The sequence below is a fragment of the Notothenia coriiceps genome, unplaced genomic scaffold (assembly GCF_000735185.1).
Source record: "Notothenia coriiceps isolate Sejong01 unplaced genomic scaffold, NC01 NC01_scaffold00001364, whole genome shotgun sequence".
NCBI classification, from domain to species: Eukaryota; Metazoa; Chordata; class Actinopteri; order Perciformes; family Nototheniidae; genus Notothenia; species Notothenia coriiceps.
This window is the reverse complement of record NW_011334065.1, coordinates 317,299-344,293: the sequence shown is the minus strand read 5'-3', so window position 1 is coordinate 344,293 and position 26,995 is coordinate 317,299. Positions and strand designations below refer to the sequence as shown.

At 39.1% G+C, this 26,995-nt stretch overlaps 1 protein-coding gene across 1 annotated transcript in view; it reads right to left on the bottom strand.

Annotated features, from left to right (window-relative positions):
• The window catches only part of cdh7a (cadherin 7a), an 85,935-nt gene that overhangs the window by 29,972 nt on the left and 28,968 nt on the right, over positions 1–26,995 (bottom strand). The window contains exons 3-4 of the mRNA XM_010788479.1: positions 19,701–19,995; positions 12,152–12,271 (exon numbers count right to left, since the gene is read on the bottom strand). Of these exons, the coding sequence (XP_010786781.1) occupies positions 12,152–12,271; positions 19,701–19,995 (415 nt within the window). The remainder of the gene's footprint in view (positions 1–12,151; positions 12,272–19,700; positions 19,996–26,995) is intronic.

Sequence of the window (26,995 nt, the reverse complement as noted above, 5' to 3'; positions counted from 1 at the left end):
GGGAAAGATGAGGCTGAATTTACAATGGGGTTTAATGGAGACATGTTGAACGTTTTTGTCACTTCATGCCCTCAAGAGGCATTTTGTTTACTTATTTTGCTTAATTTATTTTAATTTTTCAAGCTACGAGATGTTTTCCTACGTTTCTCATGAAAAATTATGTCTCAGGAATTATGGCAGGTTTAAAAGAAAATATGAAGGCACAATTAAATCTGTCCTCCACTCTGTGACATCACGCACTCTAAATCTGAAGAAGGCCTCNAACAAACGGAATAATACCACCAACACAGGGTCGACGGCTAGTCGTCACGCGACGCAGAGGTGATCGTTCGGACACGAGCGTTGGGGGGGAAGCGCCGTTGAGATATAGGTCGGTCATAATTTTCTTTATGCTTGATTACGACCAAGCACAATATCACTGACATGTCTAAATGGTGTAGTCACACACGAGAGTCAAAGGTATTGAGGTGGACACAAAATTGTTCGCTGAACTCCTCTCAGACACCGTTTGCCGTATTTAGATTGCTAAATTTGTACATACTAAGTTTGTAATATATTTTAATGGTACGCAGCATCGATGTTGTATATCTTCGTTTTGGCACAGCGAAAATCTGCATTAAAGACAGAGGACGAATGGAAAACGTAGTAAATACTCTGTTGTACAAGTATTGATAATTTGTCTTGTATTAAAGCCACTAACATTTATTGTATAGGCCATTAAATAATAAAAGAGGGTCAATAAACACACACAGTTGACTCCTAGCGTTTGTCCGCAACAATTTAGTAAAGTTGCTACCGAAAATTAGTGTACAAACTTTTTACTTACAGAAGTAATATGTCATTTACTTCCATGGCTAAAATTAATACATGTAATAAAGGAGTGTATAAAGAGAGGTAAGAAGGAAGACGGTTGCCACAGCGTCCATAAGAGCAGAGAGGCAAAAACACGAATCAATGTGCGTACCCATCTCAACCGCACCTCCTTGGCGTGCAAAAAGGGTGCAGTTCAATGCATAAAATATTTAGCCGCTTTGTAGACTCATCTTTGACCGGCATGCGGTAAGACAACTACCGCATTATAGCGGAAATTTTTTAACTCCGGGGAACCTACACAGGAATTTCTCGTTGAAGGTCCATTTCTGTGTACACTTACTTTACACATCCTTTTACTACTTATTGGTAGATCTAAAGATTCTTTCTTATGTGTCTTATCAATGTGTCGTCACTGACGACCGCGCCAAACATTTCTGTAAAAGTGAAGGCGTATTTTTTAATCGGAGCCGTGCACTGGAGGGCGCACACAGCGATTGTGCCCCCTTTGTATCCCCTCTCGCGGCCACATTGTCATAATTATTTGTACACTAGTGGTTACGACTCAAGCTGTGTCTTCTGTGTCTCTCTTCAACTGTGTACTTATTAGCTTCACGTATACTGCCTGGTTGTTGGGAATATTAATACTCGCGGACGTTCCGCAGGGTTCTCTGGTCCTGTAGGTTCATACATCTTTTTTATTGCGGGAAGCCTCTCTTTAGTCTCGGACACTCACCTCCTCTTGAGGTCAACCTGCTTGACCCGTCGAATAGAACCCACTCACTGGTACGCAATCTAAGGTCTACATTAATGCTAGTGTAGTGTCTGTAACACTTCAAATCGGTAGTATATAGTCCGTCATTGATTTCATCATACGACTATTTATTCAGTTTCGAGCATGGACCGTTCCTGACAAAACTATGACTCAGGTTAGTGTCTTCGATTACGCGTCTATAGTCGGCATTTAGAGCGGCAAATGGGATTACGTTGAGGTGTGATTGCCCGACACATTGGCCTCCCTTTGCGCTCTATGTAGCCGACTTATAATGTAGAACCGCCTCTTTCCAACCCTCGGAGGCCAACTATACGAGCATAATTTACCGAACCCTACTTTTCGTCACACATACTACACCACTCTCACGGTGTCGAACATACGTCGTCCACTCACCTCCAACTGCGCCATCGGGTCCTCACTGTCGGTGGTTGCGTGTAGTGTTCTGTTGGTGTCTGCCCTTGTTTGTTGTGTATTCTCTGCGCGACCATTCACGTCCATGTCGGTGGTGTCGGCAATGGATATACGGTTAGAGGTGTGACAGATCCAGTCGTCATGACTCCACTCCGGAGGGATTCCCCGATCATTTCTTACAGTTTCTCATCAAGGGGGTGTCTACTGTCCCCGGTACAAACACACTGCCTGAGGAAGGCTATGTGTATTTTTTTTGTCATTAACCTTTTTCGGACCACTTATTTATTTATTCTGGTGACGATCCGACCTCCATGCTGCTACTCTGGTTCAAACTGCATCCACCAAACAATATGATTGATCTCGACCTCCCCAAAATAACCAGAATCTGACACGGTGTGAGATGTTTTTTTTAGCTGTTCTGTCGTCATTTCCTGCGATCTTCTCCATGCAGTCAGTCAAAATGAATGAATGAAAGGGCGTTTCTTTGACTATTTATAGGCAAATATGGGCGTTACGTGAAGCCCGCAAAAGCTGCACCGCATTTCGAGTCGGTTGTGATTTATAAAGGGAAACCGGCGTAGGAAGTGCCGTACGCACTTCCCTCGCCGGTACGCAATTTTTGGTGATTCGGAAAGTGGCTGAAAATGTATGGACCTATTTTTACGTATACGTAAGCAACCTTCCCACGTCAACCCTACGCACGGTGTTCCGGCCCGTCCACACTACAGCTTCAAAAAAAGCTTCCCGGCGGGCGTGTCTGAAGCTCGACCAACAACCAATCACATGAATCTCCCGCCCCTGACACACAAGCAGCGGTTTGATTGGCTAGAGCTTATACTGGCATATTATTTGATTGGCTGACGCTTCCACCGAAAGCTTCAGGAGCTTCAGAAGCTTCAAAAGTTGAACATTGCTCAACTTTTGCAGCCTGAAACGCCAGGAAAGCTCCGCTCTGCTACTCACAATTCAGTTCGGCGAAAAGCGAGGCAACGTGACGTCACCCCATTCAAAGTGAATGGGCAGACGCGTTGGAAACCGTTTTTGAAGCTGTCGAAGCTGTAGTGTGGACGGGCCGTTATACATGAGGCCCCAGGCCGGTGGGCGTCAGGCTGACGATGAGGAATCAGTGCATGAGAAGCCGAAAACGGAAGTGAGGGACCCAAACAAACTATTAAGAAGGCAAATCTGAGTTTTCATTTAACTCCAGCTCTCGACACAGGTTCGGGAAAGCCCCATGAGTTTCTCGTTGTAGAGTGAAAATGGAATGCACGCGTTATTTGCTGTTTGTTTATATCACGCAGTCTGTTCTTCTTCTCTCGGTTATCACGCAGTCTGTCTTCCGGTTGTTGCCTCTTTTTAATGAAGAATACACACTACCGCCACCTGCTGGTAAGGAGAGTTATTGCCACTCGCATGCGCAGTTCGTACGTGCTTCTTGGCCGTCGGCTGAAGTCTTTGCGGTGTGTTCCAGTGCGACACAAGACACATGGCCAAAACGCAGAGACGCGAGGCGATGCAATAGTCGGGGTCCATCTTTGTCAGTTCTTTGTTATCAGATTGGTGTGTCCGGGCCTTTAGCGTGTCTACACAAGCATTAATTGAAGGATTAGTAGTTCCTGGCGACACATATCTCTGAGACCCTGAACACTCACTTCAATGTGTGAAATAAAGATTTATTTCGAGTGATTTTTAGGATGGAGTGATAATTTAAAGCTCACAGACAAATCCCACCTTGGTTATCTTTCTGTAGGACAATGGCTGCTTTATTAACCTGTCAAAAAAGAGGCAGACACACACACACACACACCTAAATGTGCAGCCAGACGCAGCCCTTGGGCCCCTGCCAGAGCCTCAGCCTTCTGCCGCCCATCTCTTCCTGACCACAACTCATTTTACTCGGCTCTCCCTCCGACCACGCAGAAGGCGATTGGATCTCATGGTTATGAGATGCAGTATGGATGTCAGAATTGAATAACATGGAAGGCTGTCAGAGACGTGTGACTCCACGTGGGACTGGGAAGATATGTAGTTTAACACCTTAATAACAACCAGGTGTAAAAACACACTTTATAGAGCTGTGTGTCGAGGGGAAAATCCTGCAGGCTTATAGCAGCATTGTTACTGTTTTAAAGTATGGGTTGTTAGAAGTTTTATTCAATAGATTTCATTTTAAATTCCGCCCTCATATTGCTCCCTGATAAGGTATTAGACACAGATGTAATTGAATGAAATATTAGGTGTTAAGTGTTCACGCGGTTTGCTTTGTCTTCATCTTAATTTGGTTACCTTTCAAGAAGAACTACCTTGGGAAATAAATAAATTAAGCCACTGAAAAATGCTCTGCTGGTTTCCTGTAAAAATATCCTGTTGTGTCACCAACTTTAACTTCCTTTTACAAACAACCTTTTTATTTATTTATGATTTTCACATTTGCTAAAAATTATCCCACCACTTTAAATGTTTCAAATCTAAAAGCAACTGATCTTGCTTTTGCTACTACAGCATTCCAACTATGTGTTATGCTACGCACAAAATTATTTATTATTCCGCCGGGTTATTTTGCACCTCCTCTTCTCCCACATTCCACATCGCAGAAACTCTGTTCAAACATCAAAACGTTCAGCTCGGTCGGGAATCGATGGCTATTACTTTTCTTATTCATAACTTTCATAATTCCAGAGATACATCCCATAATTCATCAAATTTTTAACATGGAAGTCAATGGAGAAGCTCTTCAGACTTGAACAATCTTCATGCAACTTCAACTGCTAACTGCTCCTTCATACTTTCACTCAGAAACCTCATTCCAACTTTAAAATGTTACACATCTTTCTGACATTATTCGTGTAACACAACTTTCAAATCTGTTTCGTACTTTTAGAGATATTAAACATTGTTCAGACCTTGGTAAGGAGGCCNTTCACTTGTTAAGGTCTTAAATTACATTCATTTAAACACAGACAGTGGCAGAATGTCAGTGTTAGTATTATTAGATTTCAGCACTGCGTTTGATACTGTTGACCAACAGTATCAAACGCAGTGCTGAAATCTAATAATACTAACACTGACATTCTGCCACTGTCTGTGTTTAAATGAATGTAATTTAAGACCTTAACAAGTGAAGTCTCAGTGCTGTGGTTAGGTCTAAAGCCCGACTGAAACACATCAAAAGCGTCATTTAAAAACAGGAAATTACTCAACTGTTGAAAAACCACTTTTTCAATCAATTTGCTTAAAAAGGGAAGGTTTGATATTGGCCTGTAATTATTCATTACGGTTGCGTCTAGGTTATGCTTTTTTAGGAGCGGTTTAATTATTGCAGTTTTCAGGGCTTGTGGAAATACACCCGAGTGGAGAAACTTGTTTACTATGTGTAGTATATCTGAGGCCAAGCAATGAAAAACAGTTTTGAAAAATCCTGTCTCGAGGCTACAGGAGGAGGATTTCAGATGCTGAATAATGTCTTCCAGGTCTTTAGCATTTATCAGCCGGAATTGTGTCATGATGTCTGAATTGACTTTTAGTGGACACAGGGACAACACATTTGCCTGATATACCGAGGAACTGACTTGCTTGTCTACTTTTCATGATTTTGTCTGTGAAGAAGGAGGCAAAGTCAAGGCATTCCAGTTGTTCAGGGCTGGCCTAGCTCTTCTTCTCAGCACAGGCAGGAGCTGTCAGCGGCACATAGATCTGATGCAACATGCTTACAGTGGACTTCATGTCTATTTTTTAAAATTAGGTTTGGATCCTCTCGTATGTAATTCTAAAAAAATTGAAACGGGAAACTATGAAACAGACAAGTCTCACCCTGCTGGGATCCTATAGCTCACATTTCTAAATGAGTTTTTCTAAATATTTTTATAAGCATATAACATTTTCCCCCTTACCTTACATACCAAATCAAATATAAGAACAAGAGTGTGATATTTAACAGGTTTCTCCTAAAACATTACAATTACACAGCGAGTTGTCAATATTTGAATAGTTATGAATTATTGTTATTCAATAAGTTAGGTCTTAACCCACCAAAAAGAAAACTGTCATCACGACGGTGGCAGATGATCTTTTTTGCAATTTTGACCATCTGTTTTACCTCCTTTTATTTTGAGCTAAGCTACTGGCTGTAGCTTCATACTTACAATATAATACAACATACAATATTGTTATATGTCTGTAGTCAACAGATGTGTTGCTTTAAATAGTAATTTGAAGAATGGTGTAAAATCAGTTGTTCAATTGATATAAAAAACTCTAAGAGCGTGAAAATCTGCAATATTTTAAATTGATACCATTCAATGTGATAGATTCTCCTACCTTTCTTGACATATATTGAACTGAGTTTAAATAAGAAACAGGAAATATCTTTGGTGTGGGCCACACATCAACAGAACTAAAGAGAGTAAGGTGCCTGTAGGTTTCCACATGTCGAGGTCTCAATTTCAATTTGCAGAGAAAAACAGCAGAGCTGTAATGTTCAGCTTTCTGAGGACACATTGATTTCTGCTTCTTGTTAAATGATGCATATCATTGCAATGCTTACTGCTGGCCACAAACGCACTAACATGTGGGAACCCAGAGATGGAGTCCTGGACTCGGACTTGAGTCGGACTCGAGTGCCGATTTTCGGGACTCGTAACTCGACTCGGACTCGCGCACTGATTGACTCGACTCGGACTTGGACTCGTGAACTCTCGTGCACGATGACTTGGACTCGGACTCGAGCAAGTTTTCTCTGGAGTCTAATGTCCTCTGTCCTGGCGTGTGCACTTGCGAGGCGAGTTCAGTACTGGGCCCCGCTATTCCAGTCTAAAGATGTCTAGAGACACACCCCGCATCCTGCTGTATGCTTTTGCACATTCTGCTTCCACATTGGAAAAGAGCAGCGCAAAATGCTCGTTATGTGGAAACAATATTGAAGAGAAGGCTCCGTAACACATTACTCTAAGGATCGAGTTCAGACATATAGGCTGTCTTGAACACTATCATCAGAGTGATCTAATAAATAAATAAAGATTCAGCCGATAACACGAAAGCACATGGCTACTTAAGATGCAGAATGACGTCCTTTTGCATGCTATGTAGCCATGTGCTTTCTGGGGCTAAATATTTATTAGTAAACCGATTTAACCGGTAAAAGTTCCTTTAAAATAAGAGTCCCGTTATTACTATCAAAATAAAAGTGCAAAACGAAAACTTTACCATAGGAATTATTGGCATACAAATATAATCACTTCTCTAAAAGGTAACTCATTTTAAATATAGTTTATGTATATATAATAATAATAATAATAATATTAGTAATAAGCTTTATATTTGTATAGTGTGGTGATTGACATTATTCACCCACGGATCTATGGGTTGGGGTATTGTTCCGCACGGACATTTTAGTGAGCCGGACTTCCTGTTTCCGCCGTTCTTCGCTTCCCGTCCATGAAGTTGTTTACATGTGTGTTCCGATGCTAAATAAAAGTCTAGCTTGTAGCTTCGATACCCCGCCTCCTACTCCCATCTCTCGGCACCACAATAGCACCTATTACAAGAATTGTAGCCAAACTCGCTTCACAGCAGTTCAATAGACAGATTAGTATAACATGACATGATAAAAGCAATGTAGAGAGCAGCTCAATTTCACACATAACAGTCCACGAAGGTTAATACATGAAGACTTTGACTCGGACTTGACTGGTACTCAATTCTTAGGTGACTCGACTTTGACTCGGACCGACACAGGTAATGATGACTCGGACTCAACGACTCGGATACTCCCTTGGGTGACTTGAACTTGACTCGGACTCGATCACAGGTATGGTGACTCGACCGACTCGGACACTCCTTGGGTGACTCGGACTTTGGACACGGACTCGACTACGACTCTCCTAGGTGACTCGGACTTTGGACTCGGACTCGAAGAGTGGTGACTCGAGAGTGACTTGGACTCGTAAATCGGTTGACTTGACTACAAACACTGTTTGAAGTGCCGAGCCACGTAGAAGCACGTGTATTACATAGTGTTGTCACAATGATACCAAAGTAAACATTACTAATCCAATGGAGGGTTTCATAAAGGGGGGGTAGTGGGAGCGGTACATTTTGGGAATTTAAGCCCCTTTTGCGACCATTTTACATGCACAAAAAACCTATAACACGATAAAGGAAACGGAAAACCCCCAAAAACCCCGTCAGAGGGCCCTCTTTTACGCCAACAAAAATTATGGTTAAAACGTTTGAGTTTACTTGGTGTTTCGATCTATCCAAATGTGAGAAAAACAACAATTTTTCTTTCAAGAATTCCCAGTAACAGTGGGTGAGTAATTGATGTTAATGGTCATTTTTGTGGGTAAGTATTAATGTAATAATGTGTAAATCAAGGGACTTTCCCTAAAACAGTTTTAAGTTGTTATTGCTTCCATTTTATTTGACTGCCGGTGACTTTATTAAAGCTATTTCCCATATGTAAGAAATGTTATCAGCAGAGACAAAAAATCTTTGGCCATAACCCCAGTTTATCTCTTATGCCCGCAGATGTGGTTTGACCCATTTTTAAAAAATGTAGCAAAGTGGTCTCAATTAGTAAAAAGGACACCTACGTTAACATCCTAGGTAACATCTGAACTCACCCTTATACCACATAACTTCAGGTTTAAACCCATTTGTACTCCAAAATCCAAACCATGACAGCGTTATCCAAAAACAAACCACCTTATCTGGGTCTTTGGGCCCTCATGAAACTGTCAGCANCGTTGTAAATGGCTTGATGGAAAGCAGGTGTGTAGTCGGGGAGGGTGCACAGCTGATTGCAGCAGGTGAGTGGAGGTTGAGCCGGGAGCCAGGAGTGACAGCCACCACGCACACACAAACAACACAGACAGGGGGAAACAAACAAACACAAAGGAGACGGCTGGAGCAGTACAGCCACCACAGCGTTACCTAATGCAACTCCACACTACGTCTTACGGTGCCGTGTACCGGAGGGGAGAGAGAGAGAGCAGCGAAGGGGGGGGAGAGAGATGTAATACGGTTTCCTGATAAAGCTGTGGAGAGTATGTGCTGCAGGGAGGTGGATGCACAACGCACCCAGGAACGAACGCTAGCTCCGGTCCTTTTTACTGTGGACTCGATGTCCTGACAGGATGGTATTTGTGCAACCTGCACAAACACAATACTGCACCATGATTACAAATGGTGAAATACAATGTAAAACTACCGAAAAATACCAGCTCACTAAAACACAACCGCTCAACTCAACGCAACTACCCTTATGTTTCGTAAAACATATCAAATCCTACATTCACTTTTTTAATTGTAATTTTCAAGCAAGTTTAAGCATAAATGTAGAAAAAAAATAAACCTGCAAGATGCTCCTTAAGCCTCTGCTAACTCGTAAAATAATATATGTATATAATTTGTAGGTATTGGAAACTGTAAAAGGAATTGGTTAGGAGGAATATCAAATGAATTTGGTTATATTTCACGTGTAAAAAGATGATGTCTATACCAAGTTTAAGAGTAAAATTAATGTAAATAAAGTGAGTACTGTATGTGGTGACTTGTCGGGGGAACTGGGATGCTGAAGGGTTTAGTAAAATAAGAATAAGCCTAGAATAGATAAGATAAGATCAAATGGACACTTAATAATCCCTGTTGGCAATTAAGGCGTTTAAAGCAGCAACAGAGGGAGAGTGAACAACAGGACAGTACAGATTCACACCAGGAAAATAAAATAAATAATTAAATTAGAATAATAAGTGATCTGCTTAGACTTGAATAGGTTTGAACTGAAAAGTGCTTTAAGAGTTTCTTAATTTTTCTATATTAACAATGTAATAATATGAAAAATACACATTATGTGAAAGAAAGGTCACTTGGAGTGACAAAGTCAAAGAGTGTCAAAATAGATTCTGCAGTTCCCTCTCGCCTTCTACAGTATTTCAGCGCCTATTATTAACTCATTGTTTAGGATCCACAACAGGCAGCTGGTCAGCAAAGAATCACAAACAAATGTATTATAGACTATCTCAGCACGCAGACAAAGTGGATAATGCAGAGGTTAATAGAAGGGTAATATGTAAATACATCACAACTTGGACTAATATGTTGAAAGGCAACACTTGGACAAAATAAGGCAAATTACCAGCTGTTTTTCGGTTTCAAATTCAATAAGACTTGGAAGTATCCTTGGATACTTCTTTTTTAATCACCAGCTGAATTAATTGCAGAAAGCAACTGAGAAAAACATTGAAGCACAAATAATTCACAAGTTCCAAATCAAACTAATCTCCAGGAAGGTGGTCGCCCTTCTTTTCTTTTTTTACGCATGAATTAGCCAACAGAAGAATTTGCTTCTATGCAGTCATGAGGATTCACTTATCAAAGTTTTACAGCCTGAGAGAAGTCCCTGTGGAACTGCCGGAGCTTAAAGAGTATCCATGAGAAACTTTCTCATTTAGAGTGAGTAAAACATGTGAATGTTCACCCCAAAACATGGAAACACGGAAATGTTCCCTAATGAAAGCTTCAGCGGGAGGCTTCATTAGTCGAAGGTCTCTAGAAAGTGAAATTCTGTGACACTGCGCCGACTTCACAGCCAAGTGTGCGGAAAGGTTGATGCTCACAACATATTTCCCTCCTTACACACAGCATCCATTATACCAACACAGTATGAAGTCATTTCCTTTTTTTGTCACATACAATCATATTTCTTCAATGGCCCATTTTTTTCCGGTGGTTGGGCTCATGAATGTTTACAGGTCACTGTGGAGTGTGTGAATGTCGAGCATCCCCCATATTTCTGAGGCTGCCTGAGTGTGAAAAACAACCGACATAAATCTCTGCATTGCAGTGGCTTTCACCAGTTCATGAATTGGAACTTCATTCAGTAATAAAAAAAATCCCGCACTGTGTGTATGTGTTGCTAGCGAAGCAGAGGATGGGAGGATATTATGGCCTGTATTTTTCTGTTTATTTGCAAGAGTGCTTTGCATGAAGTATCCGAGCCTCGGCAGGGCAGTGGCTAATGAGCCGGCTATGAAGATGTAGCGAGGACTGCTGCTGCACTTCTCAGGATAAAACACCCCGAAAGTCAACAATCTACCTCACAATTTATATCGCAGTTTACTTCAGTCCTTTTCTCAGGCTTTTTGAAAAAGGGTTTTCTGATTGCTGTTATTATGATTGCACCAATTGACAATACACTACAAAAACTCAAAATCTTGCCAAGTATATTCGTCTAATATCTAGTCAGAATATGTCTTTACACCTGCTATAAGACATAATAACTTCAGAAGTAATAATGCAGTTAGGTATCGGGTCTTGTTTTTGGACAATGCATCATCTTATTAAGTCAAACATATTATTTTGAGTTGTATCTCAGATTAAAATTATTTGCAAAATCACCAACTGACTTCAGAGAACAGAACATTTTGAGCATTTGCGGCTTATATTGTAACACAACATTTCCTGATTCTGGTCAAATATAGTTCAAAATAAGTTCTCCCAGCTGCACAAGATCTGGTTTATCTAAATATCCCATCTTCTTTCAAGAAATCTTACCAAGCACATTTTCACTTTTTCTATTGGGAGATTTTTGTACTCATTTCAAGTGAAAACAGCTTGTTTTCATAATTTATTTTAACTTGTTTTTGGAGCAGCATTATTTCCAGTGTTTTTTTTTATTTTTTATATTTTAATCGTTAAACCTTTATTAGAATTATGGCATTTTTATTACTATTATATTTTTATTTGTATTTATTTTGTACCTATATGTTCCCTTTGTTTTAAGGGGTTTTATATTTTTGATATTGGTGCATGGATTCAGTTGTCTTGAGAAATCATTATTTATTTTAATTTTTATTATCATACCTTTTACCTCCTTGTGTCTATTAACACAAGGAATCTTTTGCTGCACTTACCTGTAAAGTTCTCACCAAATAATCTGAGGGGAATTTCTTGTTGTTTATTTTTAACTTGTGATGTGTCATTTTGTAAAGCACTTTGAGCATGTGTTGTATGAAAAATATATAAATAAAGCTTTATTATGTTATTATCAGATGTTTCAAATTGAAGCACTGGTGTTTTCAATTGTGAATAGAATCCACCGTTTTGTTCTCACTGGCCACATCTGTGTATCATACGACCATTTTGTTTGACACATACCTGTCTTGGGCTCCACTGAGAAGTACGGCTGTCCGTGCACGATGCTGTAGATCACCCTGGCGCTGTTCCCATACGTCGGGTCATCTGCATCTGTGGCTGCCACTTGCACTACCATGGTTCCTGTGGGCAGACAACCCTTCATTAGTTTCCAAGACAGCATCAAGAAGTCAAACAGAGCTAAATATGGAAACAGTTATCATATCAACTGAGCATGTGACCAATTCCACTTGAAAGAGAGGGGGGGAAAAAAGAGTGAAAGCGATGAAAATGTGACTTCTGAGGCGGTAAATAATCTCGTTAGTCATTACTACACTTCCTTTGTTGGGCCTGGTGTTTGGTTTTGAGTTTTTTTTTTCTTTTGTATAAAGTTTAAAGCACTTCAGCGGCAGCAACAGATCTGACATGTGCTGTGTGCTGGCACTTTGCCTCAAACGCTGCTAAGAAAACATAACACATTGGGTTTGTTGCCGTCTTTTGCAGGGGGATAAAGTGTAACTGCGAGCCTTTGGGGAGCATTTCGCCGCCATTGTTTCCATTTCCCACCCCCGTATATCAGTCAGAAGCATCTTTTCCCTTAACTTCAATCTGTTGATTCTAATTCAGCAGCCAAATGGGTTGTGTAACCAATCTGTGCTCTTTTTACCAGGCCCTTCACCCCCACCATACACTGATCCAGAAACTACTAAAAGTCAGAGTGCTTGAACTCGTCCTGCAGTGATTTAGTCTTTTTTCCACTAATTAGAGCTCATTACAACTCTTTACATTCAACAATGTATTAAGAAAAAGAAAGAAAAAAGGCACAGGGAAAACATTTATTCTGCCTGTATTCTTTTTTCTTATTTGTTTGTGGAAATTGTTGTTATAAGCACAGATGGTAACACAGGCAGTTACTGATTTAAGGGTCCATAAACTGCTTCTGGAGAGGAAAATGTAACTATGAGAAACGCATCTTAAATGTTGTTTGTTGAGGAGGTTTTGTTGGATTCTGGTGCTAGTACCATAGACTGTATAAAGGCTAGTAAACAGTGCAAGGCAGACCTTCTGGTCTAGAAGGATACATATAACCCTTAGTGCAGTCAAAAATGAGCAAGTGGCTGAATTGAATGCAAACAAAACAAGTTATATAACCAAAAAGAATATACCAAGCTAGTATCTAGTATAAAATAAGAGATAATCCTTTAAATTACACCTGAACAAAATAACCTTATTGACATCTTAGTTAGAAATACAATTATTTGGCATGGCAGCCAGAGATTCCATTAATGTTGCGATTGATTTATTATTAAAAAACAAACCCCTTCATTTAAAAACGCCTTTAATTGACAAACTAAGTATAATGTAAGGAGTATATGACTTAAGAGGTCTGCCTCTTTAAAATACCTTAGTTTGAAAACCTTAATTTAATACATTCAGTCAAATAAAATGGCTTTAAGATCATTAAATAATAAACACAAGTCTACATCTGTACTAGTCAACTCAGACAGTATAACATTTGTTGTACACAGTTGAGAAGTGATTGGCATATTTTCATATCCCTTTTGTTTTAGGGGAAACAAATGTGTGCCCAACATATCAAGCCGGATTTTGCCCCGTACTGCCCTAACTTCCTCCGAGTTTACAAGAAGGCAATTTGTTTTTTAAACTAGACTATGAACTCCGCTGACAACTAACAACTGTTGTCCCTGCATGCAGTACAGTATTGTCCTCTCCCACTCTTCCTCCAAGGCACAGAAGAAATCATCAAACATGACGCCTTATATTTATTTATTTAAAATACCGGCTGAATGCGGTTGACGTGACTTGAGCTGACAGCCGTGGCTTGGAAGGTAAAGGCAGAGAAGTGTTTGAAGATTTCACAGAGAAAACATAATCAGCTTCAATCATTGCCCATCGCTTTCAGAAGGTCGGCCATATCAGCCTTGTTTCTCTTTAATCGTTACAGATTATATAATGTCAAATAACTGATATGAATCTGATAAAAGGGAAGAGAAGCCAATTAACTGTTAAATTATCACAATCAACCAGCATGGAGTCTACGGTTTGCTGTGAGACTGTAAGTCAGAGTTGGTCTTAAAGCTGACGCCTGCTGCGATGAAATCATCAACAAAAGACATTTTTGAAATAACCTTGGAATTGAAAAAAGAAAAACAATGCCTTTTCCAGCTGCTCATATAAAAAGCTGCTTTAATATTTCACTTTAACAGCTAGCTGCACATATCTCAAGCCTTTGTAGCATTTGACAAAAAGTGCTGTCTTGCAAGTTGGTGATATTTTATTTTGAAGAAAACATCCTAATAAAAATCTCACTTTCTATCATGAGACGTTTTTTACAGGCTTTTTACCGGATGAAACTGATCATGGAAATTGAAGATTAGAGTCCTCCTTTGTGGCTATAAAGTGGAATTAACAGGCTCTGGCTGTGGATATGAACAATATAATAGAAGAGGGAGAAGCTGGAGAAGTTATCACCGGGCGGCTCGCAGAAGGACACCTAGATTATATCATCACCTCTTAGTCATGACAGGTTATATTGCAGGTAGTTTTAAAACACCAAGGTCAAAGGATGAACGAGAAGAAAGAGTGTGAAAGAGAGCTCGGGTGACGTCTAAAGCTCTATTACAGGTTGATAGTTAAAATCACGTCACAGAGGCTGTAAATCAACATTCAATATGGACTCGGAGAGGTTTTATTTTTCTCTCCAGGTTGTCCAACAAAAATCCTGTCCTAACAATATTGCCAGAATGAAAGGTTATCTGAGGTGGGTTACTGGATGTCAGAAAAACACCAGGAAATTTGAATAGATTCTTTCTGCTCCATGAGGCTGTCATCTGCTACTCAATTTGCCCCGTCTGTGTCCCTTCAACATTTGTCCGTCTTCGTGATAGATCAGATCCTGACTTTTTTTTTATTCATTCCCCCGCAGCTGTGTACAAAACAGGTTTCCTAATCAATTCCGCATCTTGGGTGACCAACTGTCATCTGCACGTAATGAAAATAAATGTGGCATGCTTGAATCTGAATGGAAGACAGGTATTCTCAAAACCACTTGCATATACAAGCTGCATCCAACTGTCAAGTACAATGAGCTTAGCGCACACTCTGAATGCAAATTTAAAACCAAGGATGTGACCATTATATTAATACAAACAGCATATGTTGTCAAATAAGCATGAGCACACATTTAAAATAATATCTTGGGCTTTGAAATTGAAATGCGATATACATAAACAAAACAGTAGTATGAATATTAAAACCTTCTGTTTAAGCTTTCATGAGTATTCAAAGCTGTCACTGTTGATTAACCTGATTATGCACATTCACACCTGCTCCACATCGCTTCAGGGATTATTGCTAAGAGATCAATTCACTTTTATTTGCAATTGCCAAGAGACAATGAATAACAACACTTTTAAAGAAAGTGGCTAACTATGTGCTTTCAAGTAACTCTCAGTGGACATTTTAGTTGGTATGTGTGTCGAATGCAAACAAATTAACTATTTTGCCATTAAGTTGACTTTTATTAATGGCTTTAATGTTCAATTGTATTGGTTTAGTACGTTAGAAAAAGATTTTAGATCATTTAGGTTGTGTTTTATAAAATAACAAACTAATACCTCACTATTTACGGTCTCTTCTATAAGTAGTTTACTTCATTGAAAGATCTCAGAAGCCCTGTTTCTGCTTTGGACATTGTATTTTTCAGCTGATCCAAGAGGATTCTAAAATTGTTTATTCAGCTTAAAACATAAAATAATGTTCTCAGCTTTTAAAGGAAATCTTCAGCCTTCAGTTTAACATTTACAATCACCATATATGAAGATTTTCCCTAGACAGGTAGGTTTTGAAAACCAAAACAAATACGTTTTTTCTGATGTATGGTAGAAGCGCGGAAGCATAAAGTAATATGTAAATTAAAGAAAGTATCTTCAATTTTTACTCTTTGAGTAGATTATTTATAACACTGCCTTTGACTATGGCCTTAGTAATACACATGTAATCAAATGTAAGTATTTTACAATGTTACTAACAACAGAACATATATGTGTATGTTTTAAATTGTACACTTATTACATAAAATGCTAAAGTTACACCCCAATTACATTTTTTATTTTATTTTAATCCACTTCACCTTTCCATAATCACCTTTTGAATGTACATTATCCTGGGTCTCCTCTCTCAGGAGTCAGACAGGAGCGATGACAGCTGCATATTGCACTAGTGAGCAGTCACTTGAAGAGCTGTGGCCTTGAATTGACATTACATTATCTTTGCTTGTAATGAGCTCTCAGACTCTCCTTTGGCCCTTCTCCGTGCGGCAGGAGATCGTCTCGCCTCGCAATTGTCACACCTTCAACTGTCCTCAAGCCCTCTTGTCTTTTATTTGACACCCCCGCCACGATTAAGACAAAAAAGTCTTCAGAGATCCCCGGGCCGCAAGGTCTCCTTGTTTATGGACGAGCACGGCCTCTAATTACTTTAATTAATTAAATTCATGATTTCCTCTAAATTGAACCCATTCATCAGCGGTGCAGAGCTGTGACCATTAATGATTTAAAGACATCTATAAAGGAATTATTGAGGACAAGAGGTTCACAGCCCCCTTCCTCTGCTTTTTACTGATCGCTTTGAGCAGATATTTACAAAGAGGGGCGATGCTTTGATTCTACTGGTTGTTCTCTCGACTTGTGATGAAGACCTTCACAGGAGCTGGCAGATTAAGTAAAGTGGGAAGGGTAACGCATTCCTCCTCTGTGGTTGGTTTCTGTCTTATCTGCGGTTGGACACGAGACTCCCAGCTCTTGTACTCTAATCCTCTGGTTCCTTAAGCCTGAGCTCTGTACCCCCTGTCGACAGTCAGCTGTGTAATCCTTCAGAGATCTCCCCCCGCCCCCCCCTGTCTGTGTAGTAAGCAAAGCACTGTTTCCCTTGGAACAACTCCCACTGCCACTGTATGCAGGCAGACATCTCCATCTTGACTTTGAAGGTTGTGAAAAAACACCTTTGTTTCGCTCATTTCCATCTGTATGGAGCACACATGTTGGAGGTTTGGAGGTTATGATGATATGAGCGTGTTTATTAGTGTGAGGAAGTGCTTTAATTTAATATGATGGTAAAACCCAGAAATGTAAAGTGGGTATAATGAATAATTTTATAATAACGCGCACGTGAAAGGGGTCGAGCTTAGTGATTAACCCGCAGAAAATGATCTTCTGCAGTTCCCCCCCGCAGTGTGACAGAGCTTTCATTGTTTTGGTTTTCTGGCACACTCTCACTGGTTTAAAAGACTTGTTTCGAGCTGCAGCAGGCAACTGTTCGCTAACAAGTTCACCATTCTAACTTAAGAGGTGGTGATATATTTGTGTTTTTTTCACAGGTGTTTTTTTGACGCCTTAGGGGGCCAACAAAATATGTTTTGCCAACAACATAACACCACCTACAACCTAAACAATAGCCCAATATCCATCCTATATTAAAGCTTTGACAGCATTTCAGTCATTGAACCAAGCTACTGTTTGTCGCACACTCTCAATATCTCCTTTTAAATTACAGCGGGAGTTACTTATGTCAATGAAATTGTATATATTTAGGATGAAAACAAAGATGATGGGGCAAAAACACATATTTTTCGATAATAACTCAACTTTCTTATTGAAAAGGCAACCCCATAAAATGCTGATGTTTGTGTTTTTTTTAAACTATATATGATGATAAAAAGCCTGAAGCTACACCAATATTATATTGTTTACAGTATATGACTTGTGTCACTGAGGACAACTTTGAAATAAAAGTCCTGGTTTTTTTTGCATTTAAAAAGGCAACCCTAGTATAAAAGATATACTGTCGATTAAATATGCTAGGTAAAGAATTGGTGAACTGGACATTGTCCTAAAATATTCTTTAATACATCCTCAGCTGAATGATGCTTGTTCTGCCTTCTTTTGCAAATGTAGACGAAGTTATGTTGATTGTGTAAACTGACTAATCTACATCTAATTCTAATCTTTTCAGCACTGGTAGAGGACTGATTGCTGGCTCCCATCTTGATAATGAATTGTATTAAGACGGCAGATTGAAGTGCCTGTCAAATCATTATGTATGCTTGGTATCAAATATCTTGAATTATCTCCCCTCTCAAGAGGATGCATTGTGACATTGCAAATTACTATATTTGAATAAATGTCTCCAAAAAAAATCAACAGGCGTGAAGCAGAGAAAATACATATAATTTATCTGTCACCTACAGCAATCTTTAGGTTTAAAATTGTGTTTATCATATTAACATTTTGCTGTCAATTGACATCCAAGTCTAATTCCAGCCTCCATTCCATCACTCAGAGCTCACTTGTGATTAGACCTCAGCTACCAGCATGCCCCTGAGTGCTTTGGGAACCCCTGGCAGGAGCTGAAGGGAAGTTAGGGATGTATGTGCTCCTCTGTTTAATGGATGGAGAGGAATGTATTTGTCTGGACCAGACATTTTTCAGAGACATTTTTCTGCAGAGAGCTACCAGAAAATACCAGCCATTACGAACTCTGAGCCCAATTTGTGGAAAACATGCCCATGGCCTTCAAGCCTGACTCAGACCTTAAGTTCGCATGAGTCCGTTTTTAAACATGCGTCACTCATCAACATTGCTAAGCCTGGAGGTATGTGCTGGCATGTGTGAGGTGATAAATATGTAAATTAAGTCACATCAGACTTCATTACAATACACTGACTTTAAAACACCGTGAAATAGCATTTCCACAGCATTGTACGCTCAGTAACACCCGCTTCTTCTTAACCAAAATGTAGATTTAAATAGCATTTAACGGTGAACTGGAAAATTCATACTAAGAAAGACAAAAACAAACCCTTAAAAAAAACACATTGCTGATGAAATGTTTTAAGAGCTACGTTCCGGTAAGTTCAATATAAAGAGCAAATATGGAGATCACTCTCCACTCTGTTCCTTATGCTCCTGCTCAGTTCAAAAGCCTCTGGATGTTGTTGTGGCTAATTTGCATTTACTAGCATTTTGAGCTGGAGCGTGACCCGTTTATATTAGAGGAAATCTTGACCATGCAGCTAGAAGCAGCTAGAAGCAGCAGGTTAAAGACAGGCTACCATGATACCAGATACCATGGCTTCCTGCAGGACAGCATTGAAAACAGACAGATAAAGGAAATATAAGCTGTTATGAATGCTAATGTGATCAACGGCATAATATCTGCTGAGTCATATAACGGCTGTTTAAGGTTTTAAGCCATGCTAGCGGTGTGGCTCTGTAAATGGCAATGTCAGTCACTAGCATATCTGAGCAACTGTTGCCTGGGTTGCCATGACATTTTGGCAAACCTCCCTATTCCCTACCATGACCCAAAGACTGGGAGAGATGAAGACAAATTCAGTGAGGTGGAAAAGCATCAAATGCAGATGTAAGAGCGAGGACAAGTCAAAGATAAAGTGAAAGTATAAGAGGGAGTAGAAAAAAGGAATGAAAATAAGAGGATAGAAATAGGGAGGAATTGTAAGGGAACTAAAAATGATTATATTAGGGAGGCTTACCTAAGGGGGACATTTCCGGTACCCCAGCCAAGTATGGTCCATCAAGAAACTTGGGCTCATTATCGTTGATATCCTGGACCTTGACCACAAATTCGGATCTGGGCTCTACGGGGATATTGGTGATGCGGTCTACAGCTTGAGCTGCGAGGGTGTAGTAGGACTGCGCCTCTCGATCCAGGCGCTTCGTGGCGTGGATGTCCCCTGTGTTCTCATCAATGGTGAAGATGGAGGAAGAGCCCTCACCAGTTAACACATACTTCACCTTGCCATCTCCTTTGTCCACATCTGAGTGAAGCTGAAAGAAAAGGGAACATCAGATTAAGGGACCACAGTAGAAAGTTAAAAAATATATTGCATTTGCTCATGTTTTAAAGGTCGCCTATTATTCAAAATCCACTTTTTCATGTATTGTATTGTTAAACATGTGTTAAGAAAAAAAAAATATTCCCTCACTTTTTGTCCTGATCCATTTATAAGAAAAAACTGTATGGAAATGAGCTGATCATATTTTGGCCACTTTATGATGTCATAACGATTTTTTGTAACCCCCCCCCCACCTTATCACCTGAACTTCCTCCTAGAGCACCATTGTATTATTTTTTAACCAAATCTCTCTCAGAGGGGCGTGGGGAGGGGCTCCTTGTTTTCATCTAAAGTAACAGACAGAGAATCAGCACTTTTGAAACAGGGCTGAAACAGAGGGGATTATGGGATGCTACAATGATCTGTTTGTGTTTCGAGCCAAACACTTCAGAGACATGTTTTGTATATATCTGAGAACTATAATATATTGATGAAAAACAGTATAATAGGGGACCTTTCATATTTTAGTGGTGCTGTTCGACTTAATAAAGAATGACTTGAGGGCATTTGTCTTTAAGCGGAACACGATAGTGGTTATCAGATGATGATTACATAAGTGAGGGTGTTACTTCTTATAACATATTCATAGATAAAAATCTAAATAGATTCAACTTGAGTTTAAAATGTCATATTTTTAAGCATGTCACTCTTGTATAACGCATAATTATCTCATTTAATACTACTAAAATATTTAAACATTAGTGCAAAACATGTTTGTTGGACAGACATTTGAATCAGATCAAAAGATCAACACATGCTGCATCTGTGAATGAATCCCATCAAATTAATGGAATGAGATGAAATGAAGCCACTTACTGCAATACCATTGTGACTTGTTAGCGTTTGTTATGGTCATTACGACTGATCAAACTAGTACTTTTCCATTAAAGCCACCAGCAATAACCAGCTCATCTAAAAATAACATACTCAAGCTCTTTGAAAATAACAAAGACATGATGATTCGCCAAATGGATGTCATTTCACTTATTTTATGTGAAGCCAAAGTTGCTGCTCCATTGCCCATAATGCAACGGAATAACAAATGTCTTCCCAGAAATCTGTAATTTCATAAACTCGGAAATGTTTTAAGCAGAAAAATCTTAGCCTAAATGAACCTGATATCAAGTGACTATTGTTATCCTGAAATAGTCCAATATATAACAGCCACTGTTGAATGGAAGCCTGATTCAATCTTTCACATCATTTTTAAAATGACAGAGCACAGATGGTTGGACAGACGTGAATATTCTCTGTGCGACATATCAATCAAATTTGATAATGAAAGGATTCTACCACTTTTTACCTCTAATAATCAAAAGCATGAGCTGAGGCCATGTAGTCAGTTCAGACCTTTTAATGGCCACATAAAACATCCCTTCCTAAAATCAGTGGCGCACAAAATTCTTTTTCTATCTTGTATCTCAGAACATGCTCACACTGTGGAATTCAAATGTTTGTTTCTTGGAGTAGCTAGAATATTAATATGAGCTGTTTTATTGTTCCATAAACAGACATACTATAATAAAGTTGGAAAAGCTACATATTCTTTTAATCATTGAACCTGTGCAGTCACTACAACAAATCCGTATGGCATAGTTTTAGTCTCAGAGGAACAAGTCATGAGTTTAAAGCTGACTTTAAGACCTCTCCTCAAAGTATGACTCCAACCAAAATAATCCTTGAACAACTCTAAAGAAAGAACACTCAAAGCGTCTTGGAGAATAAAAATTACCATGACAAGTAACCAGCCTTGAATAATCACGTCTGAAGTCAAAGCTGTCTGAGGGCCGTCGACCCCTTCAATGTTCTGAACTTCAGAGCGATCACAGAATCTAACATGTATCTTAGGGGAAGGTTGTTGTTGGTGTTTTAAAAATGGACAGATGGACTGTTTTATCTGTCAGTATTTAGCAGAGTGCATATTTCTGCCTCAACTCCATCATGACAACACACCTCAATTAACAGCAAAGCATGCAGAGCAAGCTTTTAGTGGATTTTGATTATTAAATGTGTTTCCTGATTCTCAATATTTGGTGTTAAAAGAGTACAGGATAAACTTCAATTGAACCTGTAATGGTGAATGGTAAATGGACTGCATTTATTAAGCTATTTTCCATTCTTTGTGACCCTCAAAGCACCCTTACATATATACATAACTCAGATATCCATGGACATGCCATTGGGATCAATCTGGGGAACAGACATTTAAATGTGTGGACAACCATCTACCTCCCAATAAGTGTAATATCTACGCTTCAACAATGTTCTCAACCTTCCTGGTGTTTTGCATCCAATTTTCTTAAAAATTAGCCCTAGCATTCGATTAAGAAGGAAATTAAATAAAACAGTCTAACATTATGTAATGCCACTGACATTCACTTTGAAGAAATGATCTAACTATCAATTTCCCAGTGAAACTTCTAGCAATAACAATCCAACATCAGCCTGAGCACTTAATGTGTTTTTGTCAGTAGAACAATGATGATTCACAAAAAGATAGTCCTTTAGACAGAGAGGGTTACATTTCTGAAAGCTGCACTGGGAATTACTCTAAATTGATACCATATAACTAAGGTTATCACATGGGTGATCTTCCAATACTTCTTGGCAGTTTTTATGCCCCTGGAATACAATTAGAAACCGGACGATTCAGACGCGTCACTAAAATGTTCCCAATCACTGCGGTGCCAACCCACACATCTTAACTGGATAGGTGCATTATAAAAGACCTATTCTGATAGGATCATAAAGAAAATATCATTATTTCCAAGAGCCGGACTAAAACCACATTGCTTCTCTTGGGTCTGAGTTTCTCTAAAAAGCATCTCCTCGTCAGCACTCTTGTTGGAATGGTTTGTTTCCTAAAGAAGCATGAGGCGCCATTGCTGAACTCCCAGTGAAACTGAGAAAGAACGCTACCAATGAAAAAATGCCAGGAATTGCATCTCAAGGCTCATTTTCTCCACCAGAAGGGACCATGTTGCTTTTAACTCCATTGGTTACCTCTGCATGGAGATGGGTAAGGCTTAGGATGAGGTCGCTGACATGTTGCATTTGGGTTCAGGAGATCTTTGTTGTATACCTTCCACTGCATGATCCCTATTTGAGGTCAGTGGCTAACTATTGCTGATAAAACCATCAGGGTAAAGGCCTGGCATATAGAGTACTCTGATGGTTTCTCAGAACCTCTTTGATGCTACATTATTTTTATATCCTTACCCCACCTGACCCAGTGCGCAAGAAAACGAAAAGCTGGAGCAACGTTTTTTTTCCGTGAATAAAAAGTCTATAGGGGAGTTTGTATTTGAGCAATTTGATTATGTCTTATTATTATGATTATATTTGTATATCGACGAAACGGAAAGAAAATATACACACATTGTTTACACTGCTTTTCAATTCATTCCTGACCTCTCTTGTTTGTTGTAATGATAACATCTAATTATGGAGCACTCATTTTCAAGGTACACTGTACTCACACAGGATAATGTTGAAACTCTTCCTTCAATTAGTCTGTGAATGTCAACATCTCATTAAGGGAAAAAGAACATTGGTACTTTTTGGTTTCTAGCCAGCGCTGCAGGGGTAGAGAATGATTAGGTCAATATTATATTGGTGGCACTGAAGGAGTAGCTGTACAGAGGATACAACACCAAAGGTCTTTTATTAATGGAATCCATCAGGCCCGCTGATAGATGCTACGTTTGAGACGTGATGATTGCATTGGATGTTTCCTTAAGGCTCTCAGCGTGCATACGATGGCTCTCTAATGGAGCTCGCTGTGTTTATTCACCATCTCCTGCTGTCAGGAGCAAACTCTGGCTAAAGTGTCAGTGGTGGTGAGAGTCAACATTTAATCTTGAAGAAGCCATCCGTGGAACTTTCTTTTCGGTAAATGCCATTGACATGAAGGACAAGGCCAAGGGCCAAGGGTCAAGCACACTATGTGGTCTTTTCAGTGAACTTTTTGCTTCATTTCCCTCTCTGCCTGGCAGGAGAGTACCCAACAGTGCAGCAGCTGTTGCATATATTACATTTCTAAACTATATCAACAATGAGGGCTATATGAAAAATGAAAAAAAAAATATATATATATATTGTTTGTTTGTTTGTAGCCTTTATTTAACCAGGTGAAAGCCCCTTGAGATCAAAAGATCTCTTTTTCAAGGGTGACCTGCAATATATATATAGTATATATAGTATAGTATGGCAGGGCTTATTAAAGTAGCCTAGTGAAATACTTTTCTCTCATTAATTGAACCTATTTTCAAACTGTCAATTCTTATTTTCAATGGAATACTATTTAATTCAGTGTTAAATAAATACATAAAATGGCATTTTTCAAGGCAACAAATATACCATTTAATTTTTGTTTTGTTTAGATTTTTTACATAACCATTAAGATATATTTCTGATGAATATTTCTATGAAAGTTATAATTAAGATTAGAATTAAATGCCATTTCAAATTGTCAAGCAGGTATTTTTGGTTTATCTCTGTATTACTTTTACTTAGCACCATGTTGTTAATGCAGAAAATGTAAAGACTGCAATTCTTTTCTTGGCTTCCCCTGAGCGTAACTCAGCATGAAGCATGGCAATGTAGCTCAAGATCACACCAAGGGATTGTGACGGAGGGGTGGGACTAGAACACGAACCCTTCTGAAATCAAAGCTGACACTCATCATCACTTTGCATGCAGGCGGATCTCCAGGGACCAGCCTGTTAGCTTTGTGTTTGCTTGTTTACCTTGTAGCAAGGGAGAGGAGTAAAAAAGCATAAAAGATGATACAACAACCCTCTGGTACACGCCTGTCCCATCACAGCCACTGCTGCACAATGTGTACAAATTGTTACTGCATTTTTCGCGCTCTATGCTACATGAAAAGTCATGTTGGAAAGTGTGTTATTTTATTCTGCTTCTCTTTACGGCGATTAGGCTCGGCTCTGTGAAACACTGCCAGGAATAAACATAAAAATAAAGCCCAAAATGTATGTTTCAAGCTTTGTATTTCCACCTCCCTTGAGTAGAGTACACATTCTCCCATTCAATGGACTGTGCACAATCCGAAATAGATACAAAAGTCCATACCTACAGGCAACCTGTGAGCAACACTGAATCCGGTACACCAAATCAGCCTCTGCCGCATGCTCAAGAGCCCTTAATCAAAAATCGCCCTGAAGATATTTCACAGAAAGGCTGAATGTGGGGGCTTAACAGGGTCTCTACGAGCGAGGTATGCTTCATAAACAACCAAAAAGAAACTGCGGACGACTGCTCTGTGGGACGGCTTGCAGGTTTCTCGTGCAACATAAGGAAACAAGTGTATATTACATACTTTCTTTCATTATTATATATCCTACAGAAATCAAATAAAAGTTATTACAGGAGACAGCAGGGAGTTCAGACTCATATAATAAAACATACATGAAGTGCTCATAAAGAAGACAGCAGATGGGGGTAAGAGGGGTCATTCTGCTACAAAAAGATAAAGTAAACGGGGGCTTTGGGGCAGCTGTCACTGACATGCTTGGCTTTTCATCTATTCATTCGGCCATGTTCTGGTGAGTAGCCATGGCGCTGTGCTCGGGGAGAGGCTGGGCTTCTCCTCTTTAATTTCACGTTTGGAGGTGGAGAATAAGCAATCGCCATGGAGAAACTGTTTGCTATCACACAGTGATACATGGGATCTGTACACATAGGCTTAGGATTCCTCTCCTTCATTTCAATGAGTAATGCTCACTTATTGGTCTTCATTATCTTTTATTTATTATGTATCTAAATGTTGTTGACATACAATAGGGTTTAGGTAGTCTGATTGTATTGGACACTGAATCAACAACCCAGTCTCACAAAAAAACGTGTAATAACTACGTTGGTCCACAACGTAGGACGTAGTATTTCTACAAAAACGCCTCTGAAATTGTTGTTTAATTGCTGATATATTTATGATCCACGTCACGTTTTCAGTGTTGGCGGCAGTTCCTCATGTTTGTCTTGAAGTCTTCTCATCAAGGCTCTATATAATATATCAGCAATTAAACAACATCTTACATTTATTTTCACACAATACATCTCCTTACAGTATCAACACTAATTCGGCTGACTTTTATATTTGATCCAATTGGTAGATAGGCTGTATTTACACCATAAACGTGCACTCCTGATATAAAGAGACACCTGGTGGTTAAAGCATGTTATTGAATTTCATTATTTTTATTATTAGATATTAATAGGATCCCTATAAAGTATATTCATTACTCGTTATTCTCTACTAATAGTTAATTAAAGACTGTATATAATGACTATTTTGCACATCCCTTTCAAGATTTCAAGATTTTCTAAGGTTTATTGACATATACACAAACGGTGTAGTTATGCAATGAATGAAAAACTTTGTGTATACCTCCAGCAATGTTAACTATGTTGAAGCACTTATTTTAACTGATATTATACATATGTATTATACTCTTATATAAGATGTATGTAGATAGTATGAGAAATGTGCAGAATATGACAGTTTAATGGTGGAGGTATACACACATATTGATAGATGTCTTGTGATGCACTGTTGAGGAACCTGCGACCCAAGTTTTTAATCTCCGGCCTTGTTAGGTATTGAACAATCAATAAATAAAGAACACAGAATTATTAAATATAAAACACAGAATTTGTGTGATTATACTAAATGATTTACAAATAAACACCACTGCATATTTACAACTGTTACACATGCTGATGTAACGCAAATGTTTCCAACTTGGGATCAATAAGGTATATCTTATCTTAAGATGATCGATGGCTACTGCCATATTTGCAAAATTTGCCTCTGAGCCTTGACAAGTGCATGTTTCAGGCTTATCTCATAGAGCTCTTCTGACCTTAGCTGGCATGTGGGTATATATTAATGAAGAACATGTTGCGAAACACAC